The following is a 19402-nucleotide window of genomic DNA, read 5'->3' on the forward strand; positions in this document are numbered from 1 at the left end:
TAAAAACGAATAAAGAACATGAACAGGTAATTCACAGGAAAAGAACACAAATTACAAATAAAGGTTGTAAATAATAATCAACCCTTCAACAATTAAAGTAATTTGATCATTCTTCTCTACTATTACCTTGGCAAAGACCAGGATTGATGATACCCTCTACAGCATTAGCTAGGGTGTAGGGAAGCCAGCATTCACATTATTTGAAGTGGAAATTAACACAGATCTTAGAAAATTTAACTTTATCTTTTACATTTCAAGCAAACTCTTTGAGCAAACTCACGTCTGTTAATTCCTCTCATGGAAATCAAATATAAAAATATGTACGAAAATATATGTTTACAATACTGCTTAGAACAGTAAATATGAGAACAATCCAAATATCCATTAATGGGAGAAGTTGTACATGAAGCCAAAAATGACTAAAAAGAAAGATGTGTGCTTAAAGTTCTCCATAATGTAAGTGCAAAAAGTAAATTGCACAGCAGTACATGATGCTAGTGGGAATCAGCACACAACTGCTCTGCAGGAGTGATGCCTACATAATTCTAACACTGGGCTGAGGAAGTGTGGATATCAATTTAACTTTACCATCTGTACCTCTCTCAAGAGTAGCCTGCAAGGTTATAAACATTAATACCCCTACTTGATGCTACTAAAGACTATGTGACATTTGCACAAAAGCTACAAGAGCCAGGGATATCACCTGGGACCCAGTGGGCTGCAATGAATTGGAAGTTACCTCCAGCTGTCAGTCATCTTGTTCTGGATGAAAGCAAAACAGAACAATGCTATCTGACAGCCTAAGTGTTCATATTTAAGATGGAGGCCATTGAGTTGGGATTAAACTTCGTAAATATCTCAGAGAGACTTGTGAACGGTGGCTTCCACATTCCTGAGCCAAGAGTAGCCATGCGTGGCAGTCATGGATCCTTGTCATCATCAGGCTGGACGTCATCACTCACTGGTCCTATGTTGCCACTGAATTGCACACCAGCTGCTCTCGCTTCCCTTCAAGTGGTGGCCAAATTCAAAGGTTTGTCCTGCAGTTCACAAATAATGGGAAGAACTGAGTAGCAGAATGCATCAGAAGTCGCAAGCCAATCCTGCTTCATTTGGCAGGCCAGAGTTTTTTTGGCCAACTGACATTCGATGATGATGCTTTCTTCTGAGAACATACAGTCAACTTTTTCATCCCTGAAAGATTAACCCATGTAAGTTATACCAAGATATCAGAATAAAGTAGGGATATCCATTTATCACTGTCTTTTGCACCACCATGAGATCTTCTTGCATGCCCACTATTCTCGTTTTGTTTCTGTTGGAGAAAGAAGCCCCCTCCCAGTCCCAAAACAAGAAAGGAAAAATTATGGTTGAATGCAATTATATTTTCAATTACTTCAGGATTAAAAAACTCAAACACTTACCAGATAATGTGAGACTGGGCAACCCCTCCTCTCCAAGCCTGCTCTTCATTAAATGAGACAGTTATTGCAGTTTGGGGAGGTCATAACAAGATATAAAATCCCCCACTAGGCATAGAGCATGCATTAAGTTTCCTTTCTCCTTTTTGTTACAGCACTGTTCTAGACCAGGTTATTCTAAGGAACACTCAGTAATTAAATAACATATGAAGAAGTCAAAATGCAGCAGATTCTTTGCACAACAGATCTCTATTTAAGTTTTATTATATTAAAACTCTCTCCCGATTCTTGGATCTGAAGGCTTTTTACCAAGTGGCATAAACCTGTGGACACACTGCACCTTCCACACAGAACGTGGTCCCTGGAGTCACACCAATCCTGCTGGCAGAGGGCTGGAAGCAGCAGCCTTCTGTGGAAGAACTGAGTTCTAGATGACACCCTCTGCTCTGGAGACACAAGCGAATACCGAAGTTGGGGTCACACACAGGCAGAGCTGAGGGGCACTCTGCTCTGAATCAAACACTGAAGGAAGTACAGGTGAGGCCCTTTCCTCCTTGCGTGAGAATACAGATGCTGCTGCAGAAGTCAAGAAGACCTCAGAAACATCCTGTACCTCACTTTTAAAATCTTTTCAGGAGAAAAACGTAAATGTTCACCTAAAAAGAAATTCCAGGACATGGTGTAAGTTTCAAGTATCCATTTTATGGGAAGAAACAATAAATTAATACTTTCTATACTTAATCACCACCAATAGTATCGTTTGGAGGTAAAAGAGGTTATTTTAATGGACAGAAAAATCTGACTTTTTTCGTGAATTAAAATAGGGATTGGTAAACCACTGCTCATGGCCAGCTGCCTGTTTTTGTAAATGAAGTTTTACTAGACTACAGCCTCACCCATTTATCTGTACTGTCTACAGCAACTTTCACTCAGAGTTGAGTAGCTGCAACACTGTATATGGCTCAGAAAGCCTAAAATATCAATATTTACTATTTGAACCAAGAAGAAAAATTTTGCCAACCCCTTTGTAGAAACATTGCCACACTACACTAAGGCTAAGTAAAACTTCTTCAGAAAGAACTCTAAGACCACAAAAATCAGAACACAAAAATGCAAATAACATGCTTGCTCTGATTCAGGCACTTTCAAGATCATAGTTTATTTATTACTTCAGATAAAAAGATAGTATACATATTAGGGAATCCCTTAAAACTCAACTCTAGAGTTATACACCATCTAGTACTTTTGCATTGAATGTTAACCAAAAAAATCTCTAAACACCTGAAAGCCCCACTAGTAACATGAACTATGGTAATAAAAAATTTGACATTTAATTTGTTCAATATATAGTATTTACATTATGAAACCAATGGTGATCCAATAAACAGTGATAAAGAAATAGTAAAAATAAACTTTAAAAAGCAAAGGTTTATATTCTTAGAATGTGCTAATTATCATAATTGCATATAAAAATTAAAACATAGCAGAGCTTTCTGTTACAAAATTCTTAATCATCTGAGTTGTAGTCATTACTTGCTAACGATTTACATGCAACATCTGCTAGTACTGACATTTGATTGTTTTCCCCCAAGAAAGTGTGAGTAGATATTTAAGAGCAGACATTAATTTACCTGTGGACAGAAAAAGATAAAACTGTACTCAAGATTAGTACTGGTCACAAGCCTCTTCTCTATAGAAATGATAAAAATAGTAAGATCAAAAAAAAAAAAAAATCCAAAATGGAGATGCATAGGCTAAGAGTACCATGAATGGCACAGCTCAAAAAATGTTGGGACCAATTAAGACATACATCTTTTCTCTCCTTAATGATGAGGTCTATTTTGCCACCAAATTATAATGACTATAGCAAGTAAGGGGCACCAGGTGTACAACCAATTAAATCCTGCAAAATACTAAGATGGGCAGGGGTGGCCAGAAGAAGGAACAATTTATATATACTTCAAACTATATACAGCATAACTGGAATGCAGCTCATCCCAAACTGGCTGTGTGAAACAACTGGACCTTTATGACTTAATAGTTAAAATTATAACAAGTGTAATAATACAATAGATTTACATGGGAAGCAAAATCAAGGGGCACTTTATATTATTTATTGTGTATTTCAATTTAAAAATAATTTGCTAAGTATACATCTCAACTGAGGTCTATGTATAAAACGTCCCAATAGATACAGATATTTACCTTTGGTGAGTTAAAGGCCATTTTGTGACTTCTGTCTGAATTGCAGGCAGAACATTAGATGGACACGCACATACAGGAAAAACTCAGCCTGAGGTAATCCAAAAGATGTGCAGGCGAGGAGACTGGTGGTGCTTTGAAAGCCAAAGCGCACCAGAAACCCGCAACGGGAACAGTGAGGATGGCCACAAGGAATGGAATGCCAATATGGCAGTAAAACTTTTCTCAAAACAGAAAGAGGAAGGCCTCTCGTACCAGCAGAATCCTGCATACATACAGAAAAGAAAAAGCCACCCACCATTTCATGAAACAGAAGCCAATTACAGTATGGGAAGTACAAACTGCAGAAAACCAGAAGTCCGAGAAGAAAAACGACTGGTTCCCGAGAGAGAAAGGGGGACGCGTGGCTCGGGGCAGGGTCACTTGGTGAAGGCCGCCACCACCGCCCACAGCACCTCGTTGGTCCCGGCCTTCAGGCACTCCACCTCAGGGTCCAAGTCCAGGAGCTGCCGCACCCGCTTGGTGGCTACATCGTACTGCTCGTCCAGCAGGGGCGCGAACGCGTTCTCCAGGACGTCGGAGGCGTGGGCCAGGTAGATGAGGGCCAGCAGGCGCTTGTCCATGCGGTGAGGGTCGTTCACCCACTTGTCGAGAACGGCTTCCTGCACCTTCTTGATGAGGCGCTGCTTAATGTTGTTGTTGGTGAGGGGGTGCGTCGTCATGTCAAAGAGGAGGAAGTTCTGTTTCTCTGTGGTCAGCACGCCCTTTTCTACCAGGTTTTTAGCTAATCGTTCCCGCACGTTTCTTAACTGATAATGCAATTTTAATGGATTCCACGTCTCACCTGTAAGATTCCAGAAGTTAGAAAGGATAGGTATTAGCTGCTAATTTTATTAAATTCTGTATTATTAAAATGAACAGTAACATCTGACATTTTTTCCTCCAGAGAAACAGAAGAAAATCCAGTTGTTTTCTTGCCAACTAAACCATGAACCCCTTGAGGGCCAAGGCCTTTGGTTTCTAAGCACCTGGCAAATGATTTTCAGGCACAACAGTTACTCAAAAGACGGAACTGAAAGAAGTCTCCAAAGCAGTTCCCCTCATGTGGAAATAAGCCAAATATTAAATTATGTTTGCCCTCTCTCTAGCTATTGTCAAAAAGCAGCCAATAGCAAACTATGAACTTTCTTTCCTATTAAACACCAACCTGCAACAAAGAGAGAAGAGTTAAAAAAGTTTCCTGATGAGTATGTCATTCCTGAAACTGCTACATATACCTGGCCTATAAAGCTATGAAAGCTTGTTAGGCAAATGCTGTTCTTTGATGACAAATAAAATAAAGCTAATTACAAAAGGACAAATCATTTTCATCATTTCAATTTTGCTGTCTATGCACATTCCCTTTCAAGACAGAAACACTAAAAATCAAATATTTTTCACAGAAACAATTATTTTCTTTATAGAAGACTAGAAGGAAATACATCAAAATAATCTTGATTATCTTTCAGATTTTATGTGACAAATTTTCTTTCTTATATTTTCTGTATTTTTCAAATCAATCTCCAATGAACATGTAACTATTTGGGTAATTTGAAGAAAATACTATAGTAAAGATTCTACATTGGGGCACGGCAGAGATCAACCACATGCACTTATTATTATACACGAAAGCTGTAAGACTGAAATTTCATAATACTGAGAAAAAACACTGCACTATTGTCTACTACAGCAGTCATTAGCTGCTGCCGCTGCTAAGTCACTTCAGGCATGTCCAACTCTGGGTTGCCCAAAAAGTTCCTTTGGTTTAAGTGAAAATTAAAGGACACATTTTCACTTTTACTAAGAACTTTATTGAACAACATATTCACCATTTTGTTCCACTACCGTCTGCCATTTTCCAGGCAACTTCATAATTGCATCTTTCCAAATTTATCTCTTAGAGCAAAGAACTGTTCCAGGTGCCTCTTACAGTAAGAATCTTCCAGGGAATTGAATTTTTTTCCGTTAAAAGAATTCTGTAAAGACTGAAATAAATGGAAATCTGAAGGTGCAATGTCTAGGGAATATGGCAGACGAGTCAGAACTTGCTGGCCAAGCTGTGACAGTTTCTGGCTGGTCATCAAAGAAACATGCTATTATCCTGATAGAAGATTACACGTTTTCTGTTGACTAATTCCAGGTGCTTTTCATCGAGTGATGCTTTCAGTTACTGGTCTAACTGGGAACAGTACTTGCTGGAATTAATCCTTTGGTCTTCCAGAAGGAGCTCGTAACGGAGATCCCCCTTCCAACTCCACCATACACACATCATCATCTTCTTTGGGGAAGACCAGCCTTGGTGTGGTTACTGGTCGTTCATGTTGCTTGCCCCATGATCTTCCGTTTCACATTACTGTACCACATCTACTTCTCATGACCCAAAAGTTTTCCTTATGTTTCAGTAGAGAATTGCATTCAAGGAAACGGCCAAGAGGTTTTTTTCACTTAACTTATGTGGAACCTAAACATCAAAACAATTAACATAACCAAGCAGGTACAAATTATTCTTAACGCTTGATTTGGATATTCTGGGTATGTCGGCTATGTCCCATGTGGAATAACACTGACTGTTCTCAATTAATGTCTTGATTTGATCTCGATCAACTTCAACTGGCCACCTGACCATGGAGCATCATTCAACAGAAATTTCCAGGACGAAACTCTGCAAACCACTTCTGACACATTCAGTCTCAGCATCTTCTCCAAACACTGCACAAACCATTTTTTTTTTTGCATTTCAGTTTTTACCCTTTCTTGAAATGAACGTAACATGCCAAAAATATTTTTTCCTTCACCTTCAATATTAAAATGGCTACACAAAAATTCAATTTTGATTTTTTTAAGTGCTCACTGATATGACCAGCTATCACAATACAATTTAACAAAACTGTTTCAAATGAAGTTAAAGGCAACTAAAGCTACTAGAGCCAGCATATAGAAAAAAAAAAACGAACGAATCTTTTGGCCACCCCAGTATACACAGCTATTATATTTAAACTAATTTAAAAATTCAGAATTTCCTTGTGGTCCAAAGGTTAGGACTCCATGCTTCCACTGCAGGGGGCCCAGGTTTGATCCCTGATTGGAGAGCTAATATCCTGCAAGTCACACGCCAAATAAATAAATAAAGAGGGAAAACAACTCTGCTCCTCAGCTGCCCTAGCCACTTTCAAGTGCTATTAGCCAGTTTCAAGTACTCATTAGCTAAGTGGGGCAAGAGGCTACTGAATGGACAGCATAGAAAGAGAACATTTCCATCGTCACAGAAAGCTCCATATTAGTGTTCCAAGTCATTTTGCCATGACTTAACACTAAAGAAGTGTTAGGCTATGACTAAGTAATCAATCTTGGACTTACCTTTTTATCTTTTGAGAGAAACCTGAGTCTACTACTGCCCAAGCCTACCACCTAAAGGCACATCTCAGGCAGCAGAGCAGATCTCAAGCAGAGCAAAGGAGTTACACTGTTAAAAAGGCAGAGATCCGAGTTGGAGGAAGCTAAGACAACTGGAATATGCAAGGCAGTCCTGGGAAAGAGGGAACTACGCAGAGTAAGAGCTCTAGAGATCCACATGGTGTTTTCACTTGGGTGTGATGAAAAACGAAGGCACAGGGGTTAAGATGACAAAGTCCACAAAGGTAAAAATAAGGTGGGGGGGCTGGAGGGCGCCGGGGGCACTACTATGAAGCTGTAAGGTGAGCAATACCAAGAGTTCACAGAGGGCTAGGGAAAATCTGAGTGCCAACTGGCTTAAACGGAAGGGTCTCACTGAACACCCAGGACATTTAGAAAGAATTCCAAAAGGATCACATCTTCGTATCACGGCTAAACCAGGCCTTCAGTAAAGGCTATTCCAGACCCAGCCTAACAAAGCTTACGAACAAACTGATCCACAAGTAGCTGCCTAGCAAAACAAATACCAATGATCTTTAAAGACAAACAAAATTCAGCACACAACAAAATGGCAGTCAATGTCCAGCATCTAAGAAAAATTACTAGTCTTGTGAAGAAGCAGTTTTTCGACCCAAAACTAATGGGTCAGGGGGCATCAACAGAAACAGTCAACCACGGAGTTAGTTCCCTGGTGGACCAGTGGTTAAGACTCCATACTTTCACTGCAAGGGATGCAGATTCAATCTCTGGTTGGGGAACTAGGATCGCAAGGCTCGGCCACAAAGAAAAATATATAGAGAGAGAAAACAAACTTTTCAAATAAAAAACCATGGCAAATCAGCTTCCACAAAAAGAATAATAATCACTGCATTCAATTTTCTTGATAACTTCAAAAATGAAAAGACCTGAAATATATCTGGGGCCCTATTAGATTTTAAAACTTAACAGTACAAAAGAAAAATATAACTCAGTAATAAATGAAATTCTACTTGTTTTCAATTTTGCTATTAAATTAGTCCACACCTACATTTAATGTTAAAAAGTCATTAACAAAAACAAAAAGAGAAACCATGAACAGCAACTTGATGAAGCACTACAGCACAATAAAAAGGCTGTAAGAGCAAGTTCTGGAGCCAGACTATTTGGATCTAAATTCCAATTTGGTCATCTCCTCACTGTGCAACCCTGGGCAAAACTTCTCTATTCCTCTGTATCTACTATGTAAAGCAACGAAAAGAACTCTTTCCAGCTCATAAGGGTTATTACGAAGATTAAGTAAGTTAAAGCTATATCAAGTTATTAGAATAAAGACTGGCACAAGATAAGTTCTCAATAAACATTAGCTATTATTTACCTGTGTGCAAGAATCAGCACTTTGGCACCAAGAATTTATCTTATTAATAATGGTCTAAAAAATCATATGAGGTACTGAGAATGCAGTATTAGTAAGACATACTTCTAACTCTAGAAATTTTAAATCAAGTGAAGGGAAAAAGATTCATAATATAAACTAACATTACTGGCTAGGATAAGATGTAAATAAGGCAATAAAAACAATATGAACCAAGAGCCCAGAGGAATAAGAAGTTACCTGAGTTTGATGTTAGCAGGCACACATTAGTTAGTCACGGCATTCATTTTTTTTCACTGTTGTGCCAACCCATTGTTCTCCCTGATAAATAAATGCTTGCCTGCTCTACTTTTCACCAGAGAGTCTGGGTTTCGTTTTGTTTCCTTATGTCACTGGCACGTGGTAGGCAGCCTAAGACACTAGGCAAGAATTGGCTAGGCTGTTTTCTGATATTCTTACATGACTTTTGGAAATTTAAACTATTAAACATAATATGATCAACAGCCAAATTTACAAAAGCCCATAAAAAACTATAGTTCAAATCTAAGGGTAATTAACTATACTTATTATAATAATCTGTCAGTTATCAAAGAAGTACTATTCCCTGGCAACTCACTAGTCAATCAGGAGGGTATTTGAGGTCTCAGAAAACATCTTGGCCATCTATTCTCAAATAATGGGTGGTGGGGGAGATTTTTAAGATTATTCTGAAAAACACATAGATTTTTTTCTTTGTAGACCTAAAAAAAAGAATCCCTCCAATGTTGGTATACAGTGACCTTTTTCCTCTCATTGGAAATAAATGGGTATTAGCTGTTTATAACATACTGTCTATGGTACAGAAGTCATGCTAAGAAAGTTTATCCACATCTTATCTACAATTAAATCTTACATTGCAACCAATAGAACAAGCAGTGCTTACAAAGTTCATGTGACAGATTTCTCAAATCTAAAATACGTCAGCTTAGTTTAGTGTTGCTACTGAAAAAGAAAAGAGCCTAAAATAATGTGTTCCATTTATGACTGGACCTTCTCACCAGCAATCATTTCTGCCCAGAGGAAGTTAAAAAAAAAAAAAAAGGACTCAGAAACCATCTTTTGAAGCAATTCCCTAGAAAAGGGCAAATCCTGTGTGTTCACTCCAACAAAAATGCTATTCAGATCTCCTTAGATATGTTCTTAAAATGAAATTCTATAAGCAGAAAGCTGAACGAGTATAGGTAACATGTAAATGTACTACTTTGAGTACTCCAAAAAAAGGCACAATAAAATAACTGAGTGGTCAAAGTGTCTTGGCATCCTGACATTTTTATCTTTTACTCTACTGGGCCTTTTGTTCAATTTTATTTTTTAATTTTTGTTTTAGTTGATTTACAATTCTGCCTTTTATTTTCAAATAACTAAATTAAGCTAAATACAAAGAATAAAGTTACCCCTGGAATTAACATGCTTAAGACAACAGTATAAACTGGGATGAGAGGAGGCAAGTTGGCTAAGTGAAGAGAAGATACAGTAGAGGTTTATTAACCCACGTATGGCTGTGCGTGCTTAGTCACTCAGTCGTGTCCAACTCTCTGTGACCGCACAGGCTGTAGCCCACCAGGCTTCTCTGTCCATGGGAATTCTCCAAGCAAGAATACTGGGGTGCGTTGACATGACCATCCTCCTAGGAGATCTTCCCAACTCTGGGATTGAACCCAGGTCTCCCACATTGCAAGTGGATTCTTTACAGTCTGAGCCACCAGGGCAGCCCAAAGGTTTAACCTATACTATCCACTAAAGATTTAGCTGCTTCATTTTAAGCAGATGTTAAATATCTTTTAAATACACTGTAACAAACCCCCGATGAATGAATACCATTCAAAATTCTAGATTAAAAGATGTTACTATGATCCGTATAGTCATTCATCCTAAATTATTTACTATGTGAAAAGACTTTTAAGTTATATAAACATATTTTAAATGTATACATTTATAGTTTATTTTTTTAAAGAAGGAAACTGATAAGTTTATACAGTTCTTTAAAACGTTATTTATATCCCACTGCCCAACAATTACTTCAGTGAAAAGGATACACTGGCAGGCACCTAAATAATTTCACTACAAAAAACTTCCATCTTAAAAAAATAAATAAATAAATAAACTTCCATCTTCCTTGATATCATATTATCAAAAAAAGCAGCTGTGTTCATAAATTTGGCACTCCAGTGACATCTTGTGACCAAACTGATCAATTACATGTTTAAGACTTCAGAAAGCAAAAAAAACTATTCTCAAAACAGTAGTCTTTAAATAAACTTTTTAGTCTTGCCTCCAACACATATATTTATTAATTTTTTAGTTAACAAGATATATAAGTAATGTCTGAAAATTGGTAGCTTTAACAGGCATGTAAGTTCACCGCTGAACACCAAAGAACTGATGCTTTCGAACTGTGGTGCTGGGGAAGACTCTTGAAGAGTCCCTTGGACTGCAAGGAGATCAAACCAGTCAATTCTAAAGGAAATCAGTCCTGAATATTCACTGGAAGGACTGATGCTGAAGCTCCAATACTTTGGTCACCTGATGCGAAAAGCCATCTCATTTGAAAAGACCCCGATGCTGGGAAAGACTGAGGGCAGGAGAAGGGGGCAACAGAGGATGAGATGGTTGAATGGCATCACTGAATCAATGTGCATGAGTTTGAACAAACTCCAGGAGATAGTGAAGGACAGGAAAGCCTGGTGTACTGCAGTTCATGGGGCTTCAAAGAGTGAGACACAACTGAATGAACAACAACAGTATGTACACCACAAATAACAGTAAGATAAACTCTTGGATATTCAACCTCCCACCCCTTGTAAAGAAGAAAGCTTTACTCCAGATTCCTTTCTTTATGCTGAAATTACAAGTCATTCCTATTATACATCAGGACTTTACATGCTTTTCTTGTGTCTTCTCTGCCTCAGAGGTAACCATCAGACCAACATAAGTTAATCATTTTTTCTTTACATACAATCTGACTCCCTATGCATATGTATTCCTCAACAATACAGTACAATACATGGTTTTGAAAACCCAGAAACAAGAACAGACTTAGCTGTGTAAGGACAGGCCCACCAATTTTTACCATGCCCTCTCCTGATCCCTTTGAACAGGAACACTTTCTTCTGTCTCATTTTTGCCCTTCAAGGCCCAAACCAAGTTCCACTTCCTCCAACTACTAAAGCTCCCAAGGAAATGTTTTCTCTGGGGTAATACACTTATGGCAGAAAGCGAAGAAGAACTAAAGAACCTCTTCATGAAAGTGAAAGAGGAGAGCAAAAAAGTTGGCTTAAAGCTCAACATTCAGAAAACTAAGATCATGGCATCCAGTCCTGTCACTTCATGGCAAATAGATGGGGCAACAGTGGAAACAGTGGCTGACTCAATTTTTCTGGGCTCCAAAATCACTGCAGATGGTGATTGCAGCCAGGAAATTAAAAGACACTTATTCCTGGGAAGGAAAGCCCAACCTAGACAGCATATTAAAAAGCAGAGACATTACTTTGCCAACAAAGGTCTGTCTAGTCAAGGCCATGGTTTTTCCAGTGGTCATGTATGGATGTGAGAGTTGGACTATAAAGAAAGCTGAGCACAGAAGAATTGATGCGTTTGAACTGTGGTGTTGGAGAAGACTCCTGAGAGTCCTTTGGACTGCAAGGAAATCCAACCAGTCCATCCTAAAGGAGATCAGTCCTGGGTGTTCATTGGAAGGACTGATGCTGAAGCTGAAACTCCAATACTTTGACCACCTGATGCAAAGAGCTGACTCACTGGAAAAGACCCTGATGCTGGGAGAGGTTGAGGGCGGGAGGAGAAGGGGACTACAGAGGATGAGATGGTTGGATGGCATCATCGACTCAATGGACATGGGTTTGGGTAGACTCCGGGAGTTGGTGATGGACAGGGCGTGCTGCAGTTCATGGGGTCGCAAAGAGTCGGACACGACTGAGCGACTGAACTGAACTATCAGTACTTTAACTAGATCGGAAGAAGGTATTTTCTTGATTTAAAAGAAATGTGCTTTTCCCCTCTTTCTCCTACTCCAGATTCCTTTCTTTTATGCTAAAATTACTAATCATTCTTATTGTGCATCAGGAACATGCAACCAAAGTATTATAGGTAACAGTATTTTGGCATTAACAGCCATACTAAACTTCACAGGATGTTGTTTAAAAAAATTTTTAAAGGCACTTTTTAAGTATTAGCTTTCTGGTTTACACAAGTTCCTAACTTACATGGATACTGTTTCACAAAGTCTTAATTATATTTACTACTTTTGAGAAAAAGTTATAGACTTCTGCCCTCCTTTCACTCCTGAACCAGATAAGAGAGCATACCAGCTCAAGGTGAAAACCATGTTCAATTATCATAGAGACTGAGTACTGGATAAGCTACATGCATAAAACGCTACATTAACATGTAAAGTTTAAGAAGTATATAGCCACCTTAAATGGTAAGATTAAACTCTTTGCAAGTCATACTCCCTACATAGCATGTGCACATTACAAGTATATAAACTATCAAAGGAAATCTGGTGGTCTAAGATATATTATTAAACCAAATCCCCATGTGACGTTAGCACATACAATGTAAGATAAAGAGATCATTAATGGAGGAAGCGTCTGGAAACACCTCCACAGTGTTAAGTTGCACCAAAGTGGATATCAAAAACACTGACTTAAGGCAAGACCTACTATATACCATAAAAAGAACTTTAGCACTCTTACTTCCCAAAAAAGCTAATGACAACTTTAAGAAATGCTTTTTGGTCAGTTGAGAATCTAATTACAAATTCTAACTTGCACACCAGAGGTTGTAGGGGCAACAATGGCAGCACAACACAAGCAGGACACAAAGACTGCTTAGGCCAATGATCTCCAGAGAACGCAGAAATAATCTGTCGGGGTACAGTTAGAAGTTATTAACACTTCTATTTCCATCTAAAAAATCATATTTGCTAATTTTTAACACATAGAGTTAATATTCATACCCTCACTGAGCCTCTGTAAATAGCTATGGTTTGCCAAACAGGTGGAAGGCTCACGTAAACAGGGCTGACAGTGTTCTGAGCACTGTGACAGTCTTGGTACATGCTGAGTAAGTACCTAGTTTTAACTAAACAAACTTTCATCAAACGGGTAAAGTAATTTTAATTTAAGATTTCCTACAATAAAAAAACTGGAATTGAACACACCACCAACATCATAAGCACAAAGAAAGAAAAAGGGCCACATTAAAGTTTCTCTTACTCAATGAGGTAAAAAGAAAATTTATCAACAGATCTACCAGGAGGAGGAGGTTTAGTCACTAAGTCATGTCTGACTCTTGTGACCCCATGGACTGTAGTCTGCCAGGCTCCTCTGTCCATGGGATTCTCCAGGCAAGAATACTGGAGTGGGTTGCCATTTCCTTCTCCCATAGTGTGGGCCAAAAAAACCTCTCAAAATTACCAGGACAAACTTGTGAAAATTTATGTTCTTTACCAAAAAGAAGGAAGAATGAACTATGCCAGAAGTGTAAAGTACTCATTTATTGCTCTATCAGCTAGGTTTGGAATATGTATATTTATGTTTCAAAAAACATGCAAAACAATCTTTTACTGATACAAAGACAACTTCATAATAAAACTATTACTTTAGAAATTCCATTGATAAGTGAGAAAAATGACATCATGTTAATTACTAATCTCTGATAACCTCCAAATGTTTTTGAAAGGTACTCTAAATAGTAACATATTTGGACATGAAATGAAATGAGCATAAAAATACACAGAAGCTATGTTTTATATAATAGTAGAGAGGTAGAGCAAGGTAACTCAGGTCCTATACTCAAGTTCACTATCTAGTAGGTTAGACAAACATACAAGCAGCTTTAAAATAAATGCAGTCATCAGTGCCATCAACAGGGAGCTGTTCCTATGTATGGCTGCACTTCCTGTCTCCTTATATTTAGGGGAAGCTGTGTGACTTTCTCTGACCAAAGCAGCCTGAACCACACATCACTTCTGAGCAAAAATTTAAGAGCCCAGGTGATCTTTATACCTTTCTTCTCTTTACACTAGTGACTGACAATACTCCAGATGGTGGCAGCTCCATCTGCCTGGCTGCCAAAGTGAGAATGAAGTGGTCTGTGACTGATTTACAGCATGAGTGAGAAATGAGCTTCTGTTTTAAGCCACTGAGGTTTTAGGGTTGTTTGTTTCCACAGCTTAACCTAGTCTATCTAGAATAAGATAGCATGAAATAATTTTGACAAAGAATGACAGGAGCTCTAAGGAAGTATACATAATCTCAGTCACACCTGCTGTCTCATTAAAGGTGATGAAATTTTAAAAATCACCATTTTCCCCATTTAGTAACTAATCTGCTCTCAAGTTTGCCTACCACTAAACAAATCTGTGGCAATTTTGTCCAAGTTCGTTTCAAAAGGATTTTAAATTTTTACAAAAATCTTTCCAAGAATTCAGTTTTCAACTTACACACAGAAGCTTACCGCTAAGTAATTCAATCCAGTTCTGGACCGTTTCTGGAGGCTGAGTCTCCTTAACATGCTTCAGAGCTTCATCAAGAAGAACATCCCCTGTTGGAGCATCTGACTTACAAATCACCTACAATGTAATCAGTAAGAATTACATGATCTATTTGATTTCTTTAGATAAAAAAAAAATTATGTAAACATTTCACCATGTTTAAAACTCCAAGTGTTCATGCAGTTATCAAAGTTCAGATTTTAAATTAATTCCATATTAAGGAAATCCAACATTTAACCTAACCAGATTAGCCACAATCATAAATGAAAGTACAACATAAATGAAAATGTGCCTTAATGAGTAAAGCAAAATGGTAGAAGAGTTTATACTCATTGCAAGTCCCTTCACTGCTAAACCTTGGGCTATCTGATACAGAAATTCATTTTTCAAACATTTATTAGTTACGGAAACAGACTCAGTTACATATCAGAATTTGGCATATAATAAAGGTGACATTTCACATTACTGGGGCAATTAATTTTTCAATAGACATTACTAAAACAACTGGCTAATAAGTTAGAGATAAAAAGTAAGACTTGGCTCCTCAGAGTTTATACCACAATAAAAGGTAGATTTAAATATGAAATATAATTGAGAGAATGAGGAAGTTTTCTCAAAACTGTGACAACCAGCAGAAACCCTGAAAATACCAATAAGTTCGATTACATAAAAGTTGTAAATACTACAAAACATTAAGTTAAGATGGATATAAAATCCACTTGAAGAACAGAACAATCCAGGGGCTTCCCTAGTGGTCCAGTAGTTAAGACTCTGTGCTTCCAATGCAGGGGACGTGTGTTCCACCCCTGGTCAGGAAACTAAGACCCCACCTGCTGTGTGGTGCAAAAGAGTAGAAAAATCCAGAAGTAGGGGATGACAGAAGAAAACACTACACTGCTTTAGTTTTTTTAAGCCTTCCATAGCACTCTTGGGTAAACAAATCTCTAGCTGAAATTCTGTAATATCAAAGCTTAATTTGTTATATTATTGATACTTTGTTAACTATTAAAATATTATGAAATTTAACAACACTATTTTTAAAATGGGAGTCTTCTTGAAAACTTGGCATTAACAGCATGTCCTTTCCTCTTTGAGCAGTCTTAGCACACTACTGACTGGGGGCTTTTGGCAAAAACTGACCCCTGTGGCAAGCAATTTGATGTGTAAGTGAATACTGAAACATCTCTGGTCAGTAACATCCAGGTACAAAAGACTAATGTATTAATATGTCTCTGGTCAATAATGAGCTATAAAAGGTTAAAGAAAATACAGTATCTATTTCGGAGACAACATGACCCAAAGGAAATATAATTAGAACCAGAAATACAAGCCACGAATCTATTTTTAAACGTTTTAGTAGTTACATTTAAAAAGAAAAATAAGTACAATTAATCTGAACATATTTGATTTAACCCACCATAGCCAAAATATTGACATGTGATTATTTCACATTCTTATTTTTCCATAGTAAGTCTTCAAACAGCCAGTGTGTTTTTATTTACAACATATCTCAATTTGCATGAGCCACATTTCAAGTGTCTAGTTCACAGACATGTGGCTAGTGGCCACCATACTGGACAGAGCAGATAAAGAACACTTTCATTATCACAGAGAGTTTGACTGGAGAGTGCTATTCTGGGTCATGCTTGTAGTAGAGTGTCAGAATAAGAAAAAATAAAAAAGTCCTGGGATAAAAAGTTGTATGTCTATATGCTGTGGTCATGCCACCACTTCTTACTTTCCATTAACTCCCGAGATCAATTGCCATCTTGTCTCAACATACGACATGCCCATCATTTTGAGACAGGTGTCAGGATTACAATAAACTGGGTATAGTTGGATATTTTTTCTTAGGTCTGGGATCCATAACATTAATGTAAAATTACTTGTGATTTCTATTACTACTAGTAATTAATGTATATATTTCACTGATAATTAAAAATTCCTAAGGTTTTTGTCCCCCATAAATCTATGGTTGCACAGTAAAATGGAAATAAAAATTATATTCTGCTTTATGACAAATATCTAAAACAGTAACTTCAAAACTAATCTCATGCAAGTTCATTTGACTCTACTTTAAATGACTGAATTTAATTTTAATACTCCATGAGGAGTATTTTCTGCTATACTGTGTCTACTGTGTATCTAATTTTCAAAAATATATTCTTTCCTATAGGATTATTATTCTGTCTGGTGTATCAATCAAAAAATGTTCAGTTTTCACCCTAAAACATTTTGGATTTCATCATAACACAATGCATTATGGAAAAAATAGTTTTGAAACACCCTACATCCCCCAAGAAACAAAGACAGACGAAGAGAAATGGCCTTGAATATTTTAGGCTGAAATGAAAGTTAAAAATTCTAGAAACTAGTCAATAATAATACCTGTATTAACACAGACCTTAACAATGTAGAGGAGGAGATCTGAAAAGTATTTGTATTCTGGCAAAAAGATCAATTGCCTGTGGATAGTTAATTTGCACAGTTATCCCTTTTGAGTAGTATGTCAAGTCTTCCAAATCATGGTTTTCAGGAATAGCAAATAAAGTTTGGGAGTCTTTTTGAATATGCAGGATGCAACGGCCAATGATCCTAACAATGAATTACATTACTCATTATGTACAAAGAACCAAAAAATCAAAGATGCAAAAAAAAAAAAAAGATATGGAAACATGATTCAATAAAGATTTAACTTTAAAATCAATTTCTTTAACTTCTGAAAGCTATTAGTAAAACAACATGGTTCTACTGTATAATACAGCAAACTTATTCAATATCCTGTGATAAGCCACAATGGAAAAGAATATAAAAAAGAATGTACAGGACCAGTTCCTCAGACCTACCCAAGAGGCTGTCTCTTGAGCTACAGTCTTCAGTAAGGTCCTCAATAAAACTTAACTTCCAACTTTAAAAAAAAAATGTATGTATGTATACATATAACTGAATTACTTCACTATATAGCAGAAATTAGCACAGTGTAAATCAACTATACTTCAATAAAATAGAAAATTATTAGTAGAAACATTCTTCATCTTAGGCAGCACACTATTCAAAAAGGCTATGTTACATATATAGGCCCCCTCTTACCTTTCTTGTTAATAGACTTTTACGTCTCATTCCACAAGCCTCTAGTTGCAACCTTCCTCTCAATGCTAATTCGATCAACATACAGCCACGTAATCCAGATGATATACAGTCATTCCAAAACGATGTGTAACCCTATTTAAAAGAGAGAAAACAAGAGTTAATTTACTTTGGAGTCAAGAAAATAAGTATTTTTTAGCCAAAGCTATATCTCGTGCCTTTTACCTTTCGTATCTTTCTATAATTAAAATCAAAATATTGAAAAAATACAAGTACTATACATTATTAAACTAGGATTTTCAAGAACTTACTTTCTTTTCACCACTTTCTTACCATAACTTTGGAAGTCATTAAGTTGTGCTAATTAATTAGGCCCTTTCAGACTTCAGGGCTCACCCATTCAGTTAAGCTCGGATCATAGTGGTTTATAACATGGGCAAATGAAGAAGCTCAGGAAAAATAATCTAGTCCAATGAGGCCTCATGCAGAATCAGAACATTGTTCAATGCCGTTTAGGATAAAAATACAAGGTTAAATTTAGATGAATATATCAGAAAACTTAGGCATGAGGCCATGCCTAGTACTCTGAATAACAAACTGTAAAGCAATCAGATTCCAGCACCTCCCAACATACAACCCCAAGAGAAATTTAAGGGCAACATCCAAGGTGGATAAAAAAGTTGGACAAAATGACACTGATAGACATTTAGGGATTTGGGAATACTCAAGTGAAAACAGGCACTCTTTGAGTGCTAACAACTGGGTCTGTCCAAATTGCAAAGCCATGAAGAGTTGCCAACTACTGAAGTACTAGACTTCCCAGGTGGCACTAGTGGTAACGAATCTGCCTGCCAATGCGGGAGACTCAAGAGACGTGGGTTCAATCCCTGTGTTGGGAAGCTTCCCTGAAGGAGGAAATGGTAGCCCACTCCAGTATTCTTGCCTGGAGAATTCCATGGACAGAGAAGCTTCAGCCCATAGGGTTGCAAAGAGCTGGACAAGACAGCACTGAGTACTCAATTCTGAAGAGAAATCAGCAGCTGTCACTAGTCCTGTTTAAGACTCAGAATAAGTTAACATGCAATTTTGGTGAGAGGGAAAACAGGTCAAAGGATTCTTTGAAAAAAGGAGGGCCTAGAATTAGGGTTCTGGTACTCTCTTGAGGTCAGTCTTGGTACTCTGCCAGGTCACAGTGGGCAGCTTGTATTTAAGACGATGACTGACCATCATGGTCCATGGGACTTCACTTTTGATACAGGAACCTAAATGACGAAGCTACCACTTCTGAGAATGAAGGCTTTGAGAAAATTTGAGTTTAGACTAAGGAGCCACAAGGAGATTAACATTAAGAAGCAG

The 19402-nt window shown here is 37.5% G+C and overlaps 1 protein-coding gene across 1 annotated transcript in view; it reads right to left on the minus strand.

Annotated features, from left to right (window-relative positions):
- Positions 1 to 2564: 2564 nt before the first annotated feature.
- Positions 2565 to 19402, minus strand: part of LOC136146579 (Golgi phosphoprotein 3) — a 47221-nt gene continuing 30383 nt past the window's right edge. The window contains exons 2-4 of the mRNA XM_065905527.1: positions 18050 to 18181; positions 14923 to 15037; positions 2565 to 4467 (exon numbers count right to left, since the gene is read on the minus strand). Of these exons, the coding sequence (XP_065761599.1) occupies positions 4043 to 4467; positions 14923 to 15037; positions 18050 to 18181 (672 nt within the window). The 3' untranslated portion in view covers positions 2565 to 4042. The remainder of the gene's footprint in view (positions 4468 to 14922; positions 15038 to 18049; positions 18182 to 19402) is intronic.

Source organism: Muntiacus reevesi, chromosome 14 (genome assembly GCF_963930625.1).
Source record: "Muntiacus reevesi chromosome 14, mMunRee1.1, whole genome shotgun sequence".
Taxonomy (NCBI): domain Eukaryota; kingdom Metazoa; phylum Chordata; class Mammalia; order Artiodactyla; family Cervidae; genus Muntiacus; species Muntiacus reevesi.